The sequence below is a fragment of the Ruditapes philippinarum genome, unplaced genomic scaffold (assembly GCF_026571515.1).
Source record: "Ruditapes philippinarum isolate M1 unplaced genomic scaffold, ASM2657151v2 ctg204_1_1_1_1, whole genome shotgun sequence".
NCBI classification, from domain to species: domain Eukaryota; kingdom Metazoa; phylum Mollusca; class Bivalvia; order Venerida; family Veneridae; genus Ruditapes; species Ruditapes philippinarum.
This window is the reverse complement of record NW_026854772.1, coordinates 121770-139619: the sequence shown is the minus strand read 5'-3', so window position 1 is coordinate 139619 and position 17850 is coordinate 121770. Positions and strand designations below refer to the sequence as shown.

General features: G+C 34.0%; 1 protein-coding gene across 1 annotated transcript in view; it reads right to left on the bottom strand.

Moving 5' to 3' along the window:
* The window catches only part of LOC132741026 (uncharacterized), a 106153-nt gene that overhangs the window by 18405 nt on the left and 69898 nt on the right, over positions 1–17850 (bottom strand). The window contains exons 4-18 of the mRNA XM_060729105.1: positions 10658–10786; positions 10019–10197; positions 9587–9686; positions 8921–9016; positions 8187–8540; positions 7397–7613; positions 6658–6838; positions 5798–6157; positions 5104–5300; positions 4493–4630; positions 3684–3815; positions 2188–2262; positions 1617–1691; positions 954–1031; positions 197–334 (exon numbers count right to left, since the gene is read on the bottom strand). Of these exons, the coding sequence (XP_060585088.1) occupies positions 197–334; positions 954–1031; positions 1617–1691; positions 2188–2262; positions 3684–3815; positions 4493–4630; positions 5104–5300; positions 5798–6157; positions 6658–6838; positions 7397–7613; positions 8187–8540; positions 8921–9016; positions 9587–9686; positions 10019–10197; positions 10658–10786 (2449 nt within the window). The remainder of the gene's footprint in view (positions 1–196; positions 335–953; positions 1032–1616; positions 1692–2187; positions 2263–3683; positions 3816–4492; positions 4631–5103; positions 5301–5797; positions 6158–6657; positions 6839–7396; positions 7614–8186; positions 8541–8920; positions 9017–9586; positions 9687–10018; positions 10198–10657; positions 10787–17850) is intronic.

Sequence of the window (17850 nt, the reverse complement as noted above, 5' to 3'; positions counted from 1 at the left end):
CATATGCTTACATACTTATGTAATATAATTAAAAATAAGAATGACAGTGTATCTTAACAAAACTAAACATGTAGTCCACAAAAAATCCGCATAAATTTTTACGACATGTTTAAAAAAGTTTAAATACCGTAATCTATGTCAAATTATTACAACAATTTGTGATATTAAAATATTATTCTTTTTATGTTTTACAAACCATTAAGTCCTCGATCTAGCAGAAAACCAGGGTAGCCCCGGGGTTGGTATGGTATTGTCTTAAACTCATCGTTTGGTGGTGCCAGGTCATCTAAAATCATATTGGCCGACATCTGAGGCTTAGGCAGACGAATTTTCTCTGGAATGAATAAGTCCACAAGGCGCACTAGTAATTAATATAATTTTAGTAATATACTTTCTTTCAACAATGCCATAATCTCATTTGTCTATATTGAAAAATATCACGCATATTAAAGATGAAGAGCAATTCAAAAGTTGTATTGAATTAAATTTCACAAATAAAATTAAAATAGAGTATTTAAATTTGAATCGGAAGTGGCATCAAAACGTACAATAACTCCCGATTTGTCGATATAGTTATGTATCTATTTCTTAAGCTGATTCTTAGGTGTGCATTATTGCAGCATAACTTGATACTTTTGCATTGTCGATTCTGTGTTTAACGGTTTTATATAGATTTTATATAAATGTGTTATCTAGATTTTCAGTGTATTTTCGATTCTGTGTTTAACGGTTTAATAAAGATTTTATTAGCTCACCAGAACCGAAGGTTCAGGGTGAGCTATTATGTATCCGGCGTCCGTCGTCATGCGTCAACAATCGTCTTCTCTGAAACTGAGCGACTCAGGGCCATCATGGCCCTCTTGTATAAATGTGTTATATAGATTTTATATACATGTGTTATATAGATTTTATATAGATGTGTAACAACGATTCTCAGTATAAGGATAGTTTACCTTTGCATTCTCGATTCTGTGTTGCGCTGCATTGACTAAACTCGAACTCTAAATTGGCATTGCATTTTGGTTGACATTCTGAAAAGAGACATTTTTTGGGGTAAATTTTACATTAAATGCTAAAAGATATAACACAATTTATTTAACATAGCTTTTTCTTGAAAATTGCGAATATGGATCAAGATTCTGTAAATTTGATCGAAGGTGTACTCTTAAAATTAGAGCTATTGTACAAGAGTTCAAAGACATTTGTTCGCAAAAATAACATGTAGTCTTAGAATTATTTTGAGACTAGGTTATATTTAGAACATTTCTTTTCTTCATTATTGTGCCATAAAGGACACGTTGTTAGCATCGTTAAATCAAATCTTCAGAAAATGGTTTAACATTCGTAGACAACAGTATTGATAAATTGAACATAATTTAGCAATGAAGTGTCACAGTTTTTGGTGACAGGATATTTCTAGAATCCGCGCAGTCTGATCAGGATCCATGCTGTTCGCTTACCAACTCTATTACAAGTAGAGATACTGATAGCGAACATCATGGATCCTGATCAGACTGCGCGGAGGCGCAGGCTGATCTGGATCCACGCTGGTCTCAAACCCACTATGTTGGTTTTGTCATGACGCGGCTCAAATGTTAACACATATTAACACTCACTAAGGCAGACGGCATTATTATCCTCCGTACATTGCTCCTTCATGTAGAAATTTTCACCACACGACTTTGTACATTCTGAAAAGAAGATGACATAGAATATAGAATGATTTTTTCCTACATAGTACTTTCTCAAAAGCAAGGAACTTGAAAAGCGTAGACTTGTCAAATAGACGGAACGTCTACGAGTGAGACATTAATATTTGAGAATGTGACTGTAGTACAAACATTTACGTCAATGTAAACCCCCAGTGACCAATAAATAGCATTGATAAAACATTACCATATGAGTAAACAAAGGACAAAAACAAGCTTGCAATTTCATTATTTTATTATATACACACATGTAGTTATAAGTAAAATTTTGAGAAATTTTTCACAACAGTGAAACATATTTTTCGTATTTTCACTGGTGTTTTCTAGGACTATTTTCTTCTAAATTCTTCAAGGCTAAGTATTTCAAATTGTAATGTCAAAAAAGAGATAAATGTATGTAATAAACAGAAAATTCAAGTAAAAATGACAACAAAAAACCCTCTTCAATATCGCCTATTTATATAACTTAGTATTTTACCTTTACATATTTTCTTGCTTTCTCCTCTGCAAGGTTGAATCTCATATTTACCAGCTGGGCAAGGATCTCTACAATCTAAAACAATCACAATAATAATGTTTATATAAAATATAATCATTCAGTATTCACCTACATGTATATACCAGTCACACGAAGCATGCGTCAAGATGAGCCAACATATTACTAGAAATTAATAGAAAGTCAAACTTGAGAAAGATTTACCAAGATTTTAAGAAAGGTAAAAATATACAAGATTAGATATTTTATTTACATGTTATGTGCGATTACTGAGTATTAATCACCGTATTTCTACTGCGTAATTAACGCATAAAAGGCTATGTTTGCATATTTGAACGTGGATTGTAAATGGCATTTGCAAAGTTTGTGCACTTTACAATATCTGTCTTATAAAATAAACTTTCATAATTTTCATGAATATTACCGCGAATTTGGCGGCATGCTGCTTTAACACTATTTTTTCAACTTTCTGAAAAAAAGGGTCGAGTCTTGTTCGATAGAAAAATCTAAAAAAAGTCAAGAATATTGCTTGACATTATATTATGTGACGTGAAGTATTGATTGTTTATTATGTCATATTTGGCGTTTGATTATTAGATCAAAGGATAAAAGAGATGTAGCCTATCAGTTTTCTTTATTAAGTACTTTTATGTCTTACAAAGTTCAAAGACATTTTCTATCATGTCATTGCCGCCAATAACATTATCTGCAGATGTGATTATCGCTCACAGACAATTACGTAAATTAGATTTTCCTACGTAATTATAGTGACGGAAACGCAATCAGTAAAAGAATCATGAATAATGGTTAAAGAGAAGCAAGATGAAACTGTACTTACTTTTTGAAATCACGAATGAGTAATTTATTTGATTAGAAATACCATTAAAGATAAAATAAAAAATTAGTGATATTTCAAAATATGTAGAGATTTCATTTTTACATATTTCAATTCAGATGCCAGTTTGTACAGATCTTATTTTATAGGCATATTATCGGATATATTTATGGAGCCAACCAATACAGTTTCTTGCTCAATGATACAACGACTTATCCCTGTCAGGGTTTGAAGCCATCCGACCAGCAATCATTTGTTCAAAATCAATGGACCAGCAAATTAATGTTCTCTGTTGGCCAAATCGATGTTACCAATAATTAAGATACGGAATGTGTTGAAATAAAAATCAAGGACAAAATATAAGCATGACACGGCAGCCATTTGCTGGTAAATGACTTATCTTTCTAACCCATATTAATCAATGAATGAACATGTTTGAAATCAAATTGCAGACTGAAAGCAAATATAGCTTTGCAAAACATATATGTAAATATGTAAAACTTTTTATCTAATAACTTGTGACAAAGACCAAACGTTATAAGTCGCTCAAACAGATTATAAAAATTAAACATGTATACAATATCATACAAATATTTTTTATTCATTATCCTTCTTTGCATTTCAAAGCAAGTATAACAGTTACCTAGGCAACGGTCTCCAAATTCATACAAGTTACTGCTGGTCATACATAAACACTCATAGGCGCCATCTACATTAACACATCCAGCCTGTGAGTGTGAACATTGAATCATGCCTGTTTGACACTCATTTATATCTGAAATATATATAAAAATTATATTACAAAATGTCTATAGCACATATAACAATCGTAAAACATCGGGTCTTTCCGTATAATGCGGCTAAGAGACCACGTTCGTAGAACAAGAGTACACCAACGCGATTAGCCCTTGTTATAAGGCAGTGTTCGATCGCCAAAATAAATCAACTCCGAAATTTCTGAACATATTTCTATCACTTTTGGCACAAAGGTTGAACATGGAGGCCGCCATTTTACCATGTGGCTGAAAGTAGTTCCAATATGTCGCCTTATTACGTCAGAGGTGCATTTCGAAATAATAGCCGAGGAGATCAGAAAGCATTTATAAATATTTGAAATAATATCAAAGATACACATCTCAATACCTTCATTTATGTCATGGATAAAACCGTTTGTTTGCTAAACCATTCATATAAAGCTTTAACGAAAAGAAATGTATCAAATATAGTGGTTCTTGGAGAGGCCAATTTGGTTCTTGTTAATGAAATGTTATTATAAATAACATCTTTGTCAATTACATAACAGGTTTAAGTGGCAAGTAGTTAATTTCAGCCTCGCAAACCATTCTCAAAGTTCGGTTGGGATGTGTGGTAGATACCTCGGCCACATGATCTGCGCTACCATTTGGCTTGTTTGACATCTACGGCACATATTAGAAACAGTGTATCACATACCTTTACATATACCATATTCCATATTGTAACCATGGCGACAGATACAATTTCCTGTATTTTCATCACATGTATGTTCACATAGAACACCGGTACATTTTGATGTTCCGTTTGGCTCGAGAAGTATAGGGTTAGGAGATACTGAAAAATACAGACCGGAAGTCAGTTTATAATCATGAAACTTATATTAACAATCCTCCGTGGGAATAATTGATAATCGAATGGAAATATCTATTTCTAGTAATTTAGGTACATTTATTCCTCGAAAACATTACATTTGTAAAATTACAGTTATTGTTTTGAAATTTAACACATGAACATTGAAACTCGAAAATATCATTATAAGTAGGCTAGCTGTGATCTGATTATATCTAGTGCAAAACTTATAGACAATGAACAGAATATTGCGTATTAAAAGCATTCAACCATTTCGATTCTTCGTCATAATTATGTAAAGAAGACTGATTCCAGCTTGTTTTGTGTACTTTTGCGGACATGTTATAAATATCTTTGAATTTGTGGCTTACTTCTAGGTACTATAGTAAATCATATCTTAAAATACACAAAAAATCTTTTCCCGTTATGTGTGCATATGTGCGTTATATGTTCCTTACCAAACCATTTCATTCCTTTGGAATCTTGTACTTTCACGATTTTCCCAGGAGCCGTGTAGATAGTAGAATTTTTAAAGGGGAAAGAAGCCGGCACGTAAACTACAATGTTCACTTTAGTTTTATCAGATGTGACAGCAGAGTAGACACCTGATATTACACTGAGTACACAAAATGTTGTCAACATCATCAGATGTAGGCTGAAAAATGAAATTAATTAACATCATTTAGGAAAGAGAAATCAAACACAAAATGGTGGATTACTTTTGTAAAACAATACATCAATTATTGAAATTAATAAGTGGCAAACAATATAATGTATTAAAATGGTGTTTGAATTGTAAAGACCTCTCGTGATGGAAGGGTTGCCTTTAGGGGTTGCAGCATCAGAATTTCAGCAACTGTTTAACCATGCGTGATCGAAAGAGGCAACTAAATAGGTTCGAACTACTGAAGCCTATGCATCTATATGATCCTGAAGGTGAGGTGGTTTTGGAAGTCCCGAGGTAAGCCAAAACCGTCTTTCCTGTTTCGGCGCCATATGACCTAAACAGTGTTAGTGCACCGTCAGACCAAACAAACAAACAAAAATGTTACACCACAACTGCATTTGTAGCCGTGCCCACGTTCATCCCCAAACTTATAAGAGTCATAAAGATATTTCCTGGCTTTAATATTCTATGAATAAACTCCTTACTGCTTCGGTGCTTTTCCTTTCCTGCCAGAGCCACCGCCAGATTTTCTTTCTTTATCCGAACCACTTTGTCTTCTTTCCCGTTCTTGTCCGCTTTGTCTACGTTCTCTTTCAGCTCCGCTCTGAATTTGACCCCGTTCTCCTCCGCTCACTGTACGTTCTCTTTCACTGCTTTTGCGTTCTCTTTTACCTTGACTTAACTTGCGTTCTCGCCCTTTCGCCATCTCCAAGACGTATTCGTAAGGAGGCGGTGGAGGTGGTAGTCCTTCAGGCGCTTGCATATTTCCCTGTGCTCCCGGAGGTGGAGCAGTTAAATTCATCGGTAGACCAACATACTCTCCTCCCCCTTCCGCTCTGTTACTGGAAAAAGTCATTGATATATATTTGATATACGAACGAAATTTGTGACAAAAACCGTACATACAATGAAAAGAAGTTATTATGTTAAATTAGTCCTGAAAAATGACCTATTCAAGCACTTCTCTAGTTTTCTCATTATTGCTTTATTCTCTTCTCATTTCTTCCGAAGACCGTTTGCTAAATCTTTATGTTACGAAAGTATATATACAGAATCATGATTCAAGTTTGTCAAAAACATTTGAACGTTCCATATCTGCTTGTACGATGGGACTGTTTAAAACTGTTCAAAAGATCATACCAAAAAAAGGTTTTATAATTTTTTTAATTGTTTTTAAATAAAACCGCCGCCGCTCACTGTCACGAATGTACAGTGATTTAAATTGGAGAGGGCTTCATAAAAGTTAAAATATAGTGTAGTTTCCTTAATCATCTAGACAATCACTTAATATTTATACAATGTTAAGTTGTTATGACATCAAAATTATTCAAGAAGTAAAATATACCTTGGAAAATTAAGTTCTCGTTTGGCCCATGCTGCGTGTTGCGGAGGATTGTAGGTAGAAGACGAGGGTTGTTGCTGGGGATTATTCATAGCCGGAACGGGAGGAAAAACAAATCGATCTACAGTGTGCTTCGAGTATGGCCCACCAGGCGAAGGTGACCCAGTTAATGCAATCATAGTTCCTGTTAAGTACATATATAATAAGGTAAACAACATTTGATACTGCTTTTATAGTTGCTATCCATATACAAATATATTTAAATAAGACGTGATTTGCCAAACATTGTACATGTACTTCTAAGTTGAAATACAATGACATAAACTTGTGTTCATTTCTAATTTAACTAAATTTCATATAAGAAAAATACTTTTGTCAATATCAAGTCATCAGACAGTAGCTAATAATTACATCTTTTCAACAATCAATTGGAAGTAGAACAAATATTCCAGTTTCGAATTTAAAAGTGAATAACTTCTGTTTACATTAAAAATCATAAACTATGTATATATGATTCACTATAATTATACTTATTGAATTTGAGAACGCTTAAAATTACGTGTGTCCTTAGAACAATCATTAAGCGTAGTCTAAAACTGAAAGTGGTAATTTAGAAGTGGTGGAACATTAAAAGCCACTTTAAAATGCACTAAAATTAATACCTCCAGATAATAAAGAACACCATGTATGTTTATAATAATAACAACAAGGACAATAAACAGGTTTTATCGGAACTATTTACCGTAATCCTTGCTATCTAAGGGTGTAACAAGGCTCTGCCTCGGTGAGAGTTGTGAAATTCTTCCATGAGTATCGTATGGCATAAATTCATTCGACATTGGAGGAGGGCTAGGTAACGGCAGACTTGTGTTAGACAGCTGATCGCCGTCCATATTGTGATCCGGCGATGGAAGGTCAAGGTCAGAGTCTTCCAAACGAAGAAAGTCGCCGGTATCATCCTGGTCGTCATCATTAGAGAGATCGTCACTGCTGGACCTTCACTTAATACAATAACTCCAGGAGAGGATTGGCTTCATTGATTGACCTATATCATTTTGGATCAATCGTTGAACATCAAAGTTTGGTAGGGCGAACCACATGGAACACAAAGGTTTGGCTTTTTTTAAGGGGTTTTTATAAATTTTAGAATCTTTTGACAGAGACTGCGTGCATTGGACGTTTAAAACGTTGACATATGGGATATCTGCTGTACGTGTAAAGTTCATAAGCGTCGTTCGATCACGACTTAACACCGTGACGTTGATAACTGGTGCAGGCAGTTTTAAGATGCGTTATAATTGTCCAAGCCTGGCTATTTCATGGTACTTTGTGCTGATCTGGGGTGTGCATCGCTGGCACAACTGATCAGCTCTGCGCGTGGGACGAAGAACTCAAATCATTCTACTTGAGGTCTAAGTAATCATCCTCTTGATAAATAGTTGGTTCGGCCCGCTTTTGGTACCCGGCAATTCCTTTACTGAATCGTTTTGTTTTGGGGATAAGTCTTAACCACTTTATGGGAGTGTCTAGACACTTTTCTTTTTGCAGTAAAGTTTCTTGTTTTCTCCCCCTAATAAATCACCGTCGGATTTACTTGTTTGAATATTAAAGTCCAGATTGCCTCTTGGATCAGCAAGTTTTGCCGTGCTTTGTGAATTTTGGACGGCATGGTCGTGCCACATATCATCTATATCACCCAAGGGCGTGTAACTCCCGTCAGCATCTGCTACTTTCTGATCAGGTGATAGGTCATTTTCTAGCTCATCTCCTGATTGGTCAGGATAGTCTAATATGCCACTCCCCCGTATATTTTCATTGGACAGATGACCGCCTTGTGCCAGTCTAAGAGACAGTTTCCTTTGAAATGCATCATGACTGATGGGTACCTGCGAATATTACAAATAACTGATTATTGACCATTCATGTTTTGAAATGATGATTCATCCGTAAAAAGCAATTTTGTTCAGTCATATAAGCACAAGTGTTAAATGTATCCTTATTTCTAATGAATAACTTATAGAATGAGTGATGTTGATTTAAAGTATTGCTGTCGCCATAACACTAACCATAAAATCGCAAATCGATCATGTAGTTCATTATTTCTATACAAAACAAGAACATTCTAACATTTTTTTTCTTAAATTCCTTTGCTCATTGGATTTACACAAACCGAAATACTTCTCGTTGGGGTTACCTCTCCTAAGTAATGAAGAGATATCACTTTGTGGTGACATAATAGGTCCGTTTTTTACGCGTTTCAATTTACCTGGAATCGCAGCTTCGGATTTGTTCTGTCATCATCACAGCTGTCCTCAGACTCCTCAATAATTGTCTCTGGCTTCATAGAAACCCGAAATTTCTCCTTGAATAACAATAAAAAAATCAAAATTCAGAATCAGTTTTCAAATATATCTTTATGCTTTCTGTAGGAATTCGAGTGATAATTTAAATTTCTTCAAATATAGATATAATTTTTCTTTTTGCACACATTCTGAAATCAGATTAATACGCGGATAATGTAGTATGCTCCTCTTTGTAGAGCAGCAAATTCCAAGACATTTTCAAACTTTCTTTTTTGAGTTCTGTCTCAAATCTCAGGATATCCATTGGTCAGTGTACAGTTTCTGACAAATCAAATACCTACAAATTGGGTTTGAGATTCGAGATTTTTTTATAACCTGGTACCCAGTACTTGCATAGCAGAAGCAGCAACAGCGATTCTATTCGTATGCAATATACCGGTATATTGTCTAATGTACTTCATTTAATGATACAAAGTTACTTCTAAATATAAAATAAACTATAAGTGTCTTTCACAAAACAATCATTAATATCATAGGCCTAACGCACAGAAAATCTTAATAATACATCTGTTGAAATTACATGGTAACTAGCATGAAGTAACGTATTTATGTAACGTTAGCTACGTTACCATTTTACGTCGTTCACCGTCATCCTCTCCATCAATATCGTCGTCATCTTGTTCTCCCATCAGCTCAGCGGCCGCTCCAAGTTGCATACTATTTCTAGATCTAAAATATGTTTATGGAATATAAATCACATGGAGTGGCTAGCGTTGCCGAATAGGTAAAGTTACTGTCTTCAAATCACTTGACCCTTAACATTGTTGGTTTGAATCCAACTGGATTAAATTCTATGAAAAAGCCTATTTTAAATTGTAATGAGAAGAAAAAAATGCTTTCAATTCCATTTTTTTTCCAAATCAATCCTCGCTGAAACAAATCGGATGTTATCAACGTTCTTTACTTATTTTTTCCCCATAACTTTAAAATATGTTAAAAAACAGAAACTTTTACGTTAAACTTTTTTACTAATATAATTTCTATTTTTAACATAAACTAACCTGTACATTTGTCTGTTAGTAAGATATCCTCGGGCGCCATATATTCCTAAATGTTTCTTCTGCGTATACCACCACGTGACATATAGCACCGTCATGAACAACACGAACCCGCTCAGACATGACACCAACAGAAATATCCATTGTAGACTAAAGGCCGGGCTCGAACCTGGCTTCTCATACTGAAACGACATAAGTGATATTTAGAAAAAATATCACACACAGAAGAGATTGCCGGAGCACCCGGAACACAAAAACTTATAATTTGGTTCACGAGAATTCAAAAATGTTCAGGCACCAGTCAAGTGTAACCCTTGCAACTCTCGTTCCTGAATAGTGTTGGGTAATGGGAGGGGTGGTGGGGAGGGGGTCGTGTGGCAAAAAAGCAGAGATTTTACCTTTCGTCTGCTGATATTGTCTGGGGATGGTTTAATTTTTGGTGCCAAAAAGGGGGAAATAGTCAAACTCGCCGTGCTTTGTCATTTGCGGGGATATTAAGCATGTGCCCGTCCCCGCAAAAGGGGGACTTTAAAGTTGGTAATAATATTCAAGAGTGAATTGCCTGCTATTTTCTGTATAATAAAGGTACTTTTAACAGTCAAAGGTTTTAGGAAAGATAACTGATAAAATATCAATACGTACAACTTGTAGCAGTAGTCTCCCTTTGTTATCTACGAGCTCTGACGATACAGCATAAGCATCTTGTATTGAAGGGGCTGTTATATTTAACAAAACTTTAAACTTGTCTGCTTCCAGAAACTCTATCTGACCCTGTAAAAACAGAAAAGAAGAAATTCAAATAAGAACTACAAATTTTCTATGGTAAATGAACACGAGCTAACAAAACCGTTGTTTTTGCTTTTCTTCCGGAAGAAACAAAACGGGACAATTTTTCCATTATTTGAGAGAACTAGAACGCGTTTTTATTCATTTGCCCATTTTCTTGTTTGATTCATTTTGTTACGAAGTCGTTCAGTCTCCACATCAGACTATAACAGACTGTTGAACAAGCCTTGTATAAAATAATTCATTCTTAATTTGAATTTTTGAACTTAATTGATTTTAAATCGACCTTTGATTCAGTCTGATTACTTCAATTTGATTTCAATAAAGGCACGCTATTTACGTTTGGTTTGGTTAAGTATGAGATCATTTATTGACGTCGTTAAAGCTCAAATGATGACGGAAACAAATTAGATATTCTGAAACTAATATACAGTGTATTATTATGATTGTAATATTATAATAATAAACTAATAAGTAGATTATTATAATATGCCAATGTTTGTAACTGATATTAGCATATATGCGCCATAATAAACCCTAAAAATTCCTGTCCCTACAACGACGTATCTTGATATTAAAGCTTCATTAATTTACGACAGAATTGCAAGAGCACCCTTAAAAAAAATAAACTACGTGTTTAATGATCGTCCAAAGTAATGGCGAAAAAAAACTCTTAAAAAAAACTTCTATTCAAAATCGTCTTAATGCATTATTCGACTGTAATTATAGATTTTAAATGTATAGCTATCGGTTTAATTATCTTTGTCAATAGCTGTAAAATAGAGACAACTCGCACGGGGTCGTACATCTTAAAGACACGATTAAAGTTAATCTACAGGTGATCTTTGCTATAATGGCAAATTAAATATTGGTGAAGTAAAGGGGAGGCGGCGGGGGGGGGGGGTATCAGATAGCCGAGTTTATACCACTGTTGAAGTAAACTTTATTTCACGTTAGATCGATCGAGTTAATGCACTTATCGTGCCACTGTGAAGTCGTAAATCAATTTTATTTGGTGAATTAATCGAATGCTTGTATACTGATTACTATTACTTACAATACAATACAACATTTGTGTACAGATATTGCAGGTAAATAATATAAAATTTTACAACATAAGCAAGTATGCAAGAATGACGCATTTCAAATTATACCCGGCAAATTCAACAATTTTGTTTATGTTTTAAGACGTTAGTACTAGTATTAACAAAAATATGACAATATGACAAAATTAGTTTGCGTTTGCTTCTTTGCAAAGATTCCAATGCTCTACCATTCTTGCAAATGTATTGTTTATGCTAGAAAATAAATATTTTTAAACTAAATGACGCTCGAATGATCTATATTTAATACACATACGTCAATTTCTTATTCCTGCCGTATAGATTTCATAAACTAAACACTAACCGGTCTTTTAAATAAATAATTTAACAAATGCAGATTAATTCTTATCCTACATTTGGCTTTGAAAACTTTATGCAGGTCTACAGCTAGATTTTAAAGCATCACACACACATTTAAGAGGCCGCTACCGATTCGCCTTCTTTCGTCGCTGGTCATTCAGAATGCTACAATAAAGTAATTTGTCTTTTGTGACAAAAAGTTCTATTGTGGGGCAATTAATCTACGACCAAGATACGATAATTTGTCAAAGACGGTGGGCTTTCTTAGCGTCTCGAGATAAGTTGAGCGGGTATTTATACCTGCTTATTTTTTATTTGTAATTGTTAGTTAGAACGGCAGATATGCACATGTTGTGTGCATGTTCAAATGCATGATTACCCCCTCCCCTTGTGAAGATATCAACTATATTCATATTACATGAAAATGATTGTTCATGATTTTTTATTCTCATAACAAAGGTTATTAAGGTCAGAAAACGCTATATCAGATCATAATGATCACGTGACCTAACATGTTTACGTGCAAATGCCACGCCATGCATTTCAAACTACGACGTAAAACATATGTAACCGAAATAACTTTAGTTTTGTTACTCTGTTAGTCATGAATACTTTAATACTGCAAAATACTGAAATATGATAATGTCAGGAAAGCTGTTACATCAGCACGTAGATATGACGTCACAGATACCAACGAACAGAATTAAGGGATTATTTCGTCGCGGATGTCGTCTGCCTGCACACAAATCAACAACGTTAGTCATGTTTTTGCAGACAAAAGAAATGAGATACTGCCGAAAAACAAGGAATCTGTCCACTATAAACATATTATTTTGTCTGACCAAATATACTTTGATCTTTATATGTCTTCTTACAGTTACGCAAGGACAAGCCTCCTACAATGGTAATAAAGTAAAATAATTTCATGTATTATCAATACATGTACTTTGCTAAGTGTAACAACTTGTCTTAAGGAACACCTCGCCCACTATACATAATCATCTCGGAAATCATACGGATTTAAAATAACTCTATCATGTGACCCATGCTGTGAACAATGAGTAAAACATCTATTGGTCTACTCTGTTAAAACTATACTATGCTCACAGAAATGAGAAATTCTTACTGAATATGTCAAGCTGCGGTAAGTAAAGTTGATCTTTTCTTAAAAAACTGCCCGTTTTTTAATGACACTATATATTCATATTCTAACCACCGATAGTGTGTAGGATTTTAAACATAACATATCTACTTTATGTGAATTCAACACTTGTTTTTTATCTTTATATTTACAAAGAGACTGTGTAGCAATTATCAATATTTACAAATATCAAATTTAAGCATAGTATATCTTTAATATGGTGATTCAAATAATTTCGACTATCACATGAGTCAGGCATTTTTGAAATATGCAGAATAGATTAAAAAAAAGTCTAATTAGTACTAGTAATTAGAAGATAAACTTAATATTCTTACGCGGAATATTCTCAGAGACTTGTATGTAAAATAATGACAACTACATGTTTAAATATTTCTCACACAAATGATTACGGGAAGTGTACACTAGATGTTATCAAGTAAACTGACTACCCACAAGTGTTATATTTGTTTGTTGATTAGGAAACTGGGTGGACATTAATGTCAACTGTTTTTATCAATGCGAGGATAAAATACGCACACTTTGTATCAATGAGGAATGTTCATTTAGCTGACTCATACCATTTTCTGTAGCCAAAACATTTCACTAACATATATGAAACGCAAACAAACAAAAAAACAACAAACAAATAAAACAAACAAGCCACGTGTTGCGGACGTGACTTTCCGCAAGCGAAATAAAAAAATGAAATGCAATCTTTTTTGTTCTTTAAAAGTTATTATGATAACAAATTGTGTAAGTATTGACAGATATTAACATATTCAAACTCGGATAAGTCTCTGTCAATCTTGGAATGCTATTTTTAGATAATCAGTCTATAAATAGAGGGCCAGCAATGCAATCTCAGCAATTATTTGAATAAAAAATTGACTTACTTAGAAAAGTCAGTTTTTATCACTGGATTGGTAAAACGGGGAAGGCGAGCAATTTCAAGATTAATGTTTGGGTGTGTCATGTAGCTTTAATTTACTGTGCACTTGACACTTTCTTTGATGTTTTGCAGACGATAAAGTCCGGCTATTTGGCAAAGTGCCAGACTATGCACCTTTAGAAAGTGACTCAGATGTAGACATTTTAATGGCGGTGTTTTTTTATATATAAACGCCGATGTTTGCACAATGTCCAACAAATATTACAGTAAGTTTTGATGTTCAAACCACAACCTACGTGGAGGAGATCGCAGTTAATGTAAATCCGAGTTTCGGGTAAATTTAACTATGTGTCACATATGTTTGAAATAGGACTATAAATTGTACAATGCTATATCCGGGTGTCTGTCATAAGTTGACTATCAGTTTGTATCTCTATAAAAGTTAATAAAGTATCATCTATAAAAAATCATAATCAAATTATAAGGACGATGTTTGTAACACTTTACGATTAGCGCCATGTTAGCTACTGCGGGCAAGAATATCGCAAACTCACACACACTTGTAATTATGTAATCATGCAGTGATGTAAAACCAGTAATTATAAGCATTATTTACAACATTACTTTGACTCCTGCTAATATTATATATGTAACATGGTATATTTAAAGAATAAATTACGGAAACAGTCAATCATTTTATCAAAAACTATAAGATTGCATTTTCCCATTCCAAGTGTGCTCTGCATCATTACCAAATTGCAATTGTCAATCTAAAGGGATTCATAATTCATACTATATGTTCAGTTCATGTGTTACCTAAAATATAGATTACTAATTCTATTAAATACATGTATTTCATATAATGTATAATATTATCTAACTATTACTATGAATTATCGTAAAATTGTTGATAACCTTATCGATTTATTTCAATAGTTAACATTTCGGTAAAATGACAGAGACTTTATCACGGCAATGTTTTATAAATATCAAATCAAAGATAAACACCTGGGCAAAAGAGATAAACTTTTCAAACCCATCCACTTATATCCTTATGTACGCGGCAGGTACTTTAAAGATTTACCAGCCGATAGTACTCAATTCTCAAAATTTATGATGTAATACAATTTTTTTGAAACGTTTTTTCGTTGTTAAGATATAGAATCTTTGATAGTGAAAAACAAATAAAGACTTCCAAAGTTAATTTTAAGCACGTGCCCTTAGGCGGCCACACAAATAGTATTATTTAGATTTTTGCGTTTTGAAATCAATTCACTTTCCCGTGGTTTGCCAAACAGCCGATCGTTTCCCGCGTTTTTAAAGCTTTAGTATGAAGAGAATATCTTATAAGGTCAAGTACAAATATCTTAAAGTATTTGCATTGCATTTTTAAAAATAAAAATGCCATTTAATCAGATTTAATGATTTTAAAGCTAAGCACATTACCATCTTAATTACTAAGTGTTGCAATGATTAAATGCAGCTTTAGATGATGTAAACGATAAAGATATTAAATGACCTAATGCAATTTATGGAGTTTCAACAGAGATGATTAAAAAATCTGGGGGGATATTGTAATGAGAGTATAATTATTTTCACAGTTCATAATATCTTGTAGGAAATTAGGAATGTTGCCGTTAGGAAATTGTGTCAAATAAAGTCAGAAAATGTTACTTTAAGGTACTATATCATTTTACAAATCTAAGTTATCAACGGTGTAACAGCATTCCGCTACATGTTTAATTGTATGGCATTGCATTTGTATCAATAGTGGTCGCGGGTAATTGCTAATGTATCGAAGATATATTGCTCATGCATGGAGGATGTATTGCTAATGTATCGATGATATATTGCTAATGCATGTCAGATGTATTGCTAATGTATCGCTGATGTATTGCTTATTAATCACGGATGTATTGCTCACATGTCGCGGACGTATTACTGGGTATATCGCGGATGTTTTAAGGAAGTATTAGGCCGTTATTCCATTTATACGTGATCAGTGGTCCGCGTCCGTCATCCGCATCCGCTACCGATTCGCTAATCAAAGAATACGTTGAATCTATTCCTTTTGTCCGTTTACTATCCGCTTCCGCGACGGCATCCGCGACGTTTCGCAGGATGAGCGATTTTTTACGGACGCGGACAGTCACTGACAAGTCTCATCCCTACAAAATGCCTCGAACGAAATTAAAAACTTTATCGATTTCGAAAGAAAATACCAAAGAGCTCACCAAAATAGTGTGGGAGAACCTATAAGTTTATGATGCAGCAATGACAGATTAAAAAAAAAAACAACATCTGGTCTTCGGTTGCTAAAGAGATGTTATTTGAAAACCTAACTGATATTTAATGTTTGTTACCTAATTCTTTGATGTTACAACTGTTTTTGGTATAGGAATGAAATTACATGTATATCTTATTCTACAAATAATTATCCTCTGTTCGCTATACTTCAATTAAAAATATATTGAAAATAACGTACCTATGGAATAATACCCACGGACATGCCCGGACACGGATCACTGACGCGGGTCACGGATCACGTACTAATGGAATAGCGGCCTTATATTCTTCAAGAAAAAACTAAAGGTGTATAATCAACCCGGTGAAACGAAGGTAGTTGTATTCCTGAATTTCATGTTACTAGTTGTCTTCCTGAATTTCATGTTAATAGTTGTCTTCCTGACTTTCATGTTACCAAAAGAAGTGGCAGATATTGTTAGTATTTGACTTTAATCAAATAAAACAGTTTTATACTAAACCAGAAAAGCAGGGACAACAAATTAAAAAGGAAAACAATAACGCGTGTAAAAATGGCCCTGCCATGTTGTCTTGGTTTGAGATATCTTATATTCACATAATCTAAATATCGGTAGCTTCATAAAGATAGCGTGTCCCTGCGTGACCCATATTGCTCTTATTTGAGGTGTTTATTCAAGGACTTATGAAGTGGTTTGTAGTAAAATCTGAAAATCGTAGTAAGCCCTAACCTCTACTTCAAAACATTTGCAGATTATTAGCAGTAAATATTTGTTCTACGTTTTGAAGACTTGAAATGATAGTGGTTATCTCGAACTTTACACAAATTGGGGATTAAATGGGATTTAAAAGTGTCCCACTGAGTGAATATCGGGTCTACCCGGGATAGATGTATCCAAAAATCGAAGGATGTGTATATTATAGCAGTTATCTCTTACAAATACCCAACAGTTTGGCCCAGAAGACAGGTGTTCATACGTTAGTGACGCTACGCTAATATAGTTACAGAACTATTCATGACAAGGTTACGTTGTTTATTTATAGCAAAAATTATGGATATAAATAGATTTCTTGATAAAAATATGGCTCATAGAAATCTAAAGAGTTGTCTTCAGTTGTAATATCGTTTTATCATAAAGTTGTAATGTCGTTTTATCATAAAGATGTAATGTCGTTTTATCATAAAGTTGTAATGTCGTTTATGATAAAACGTTCATTGTCAAGGTCAGACCGGCGGATTTAATATTTACGCACATTTTCTTCTTTTGATTTTTTTTTGATGAAGCAACCCATATTTAGCAATGTTTACCATACGAGACTTGTGAACAAATTTAAAAACCTATCAAAATAATCG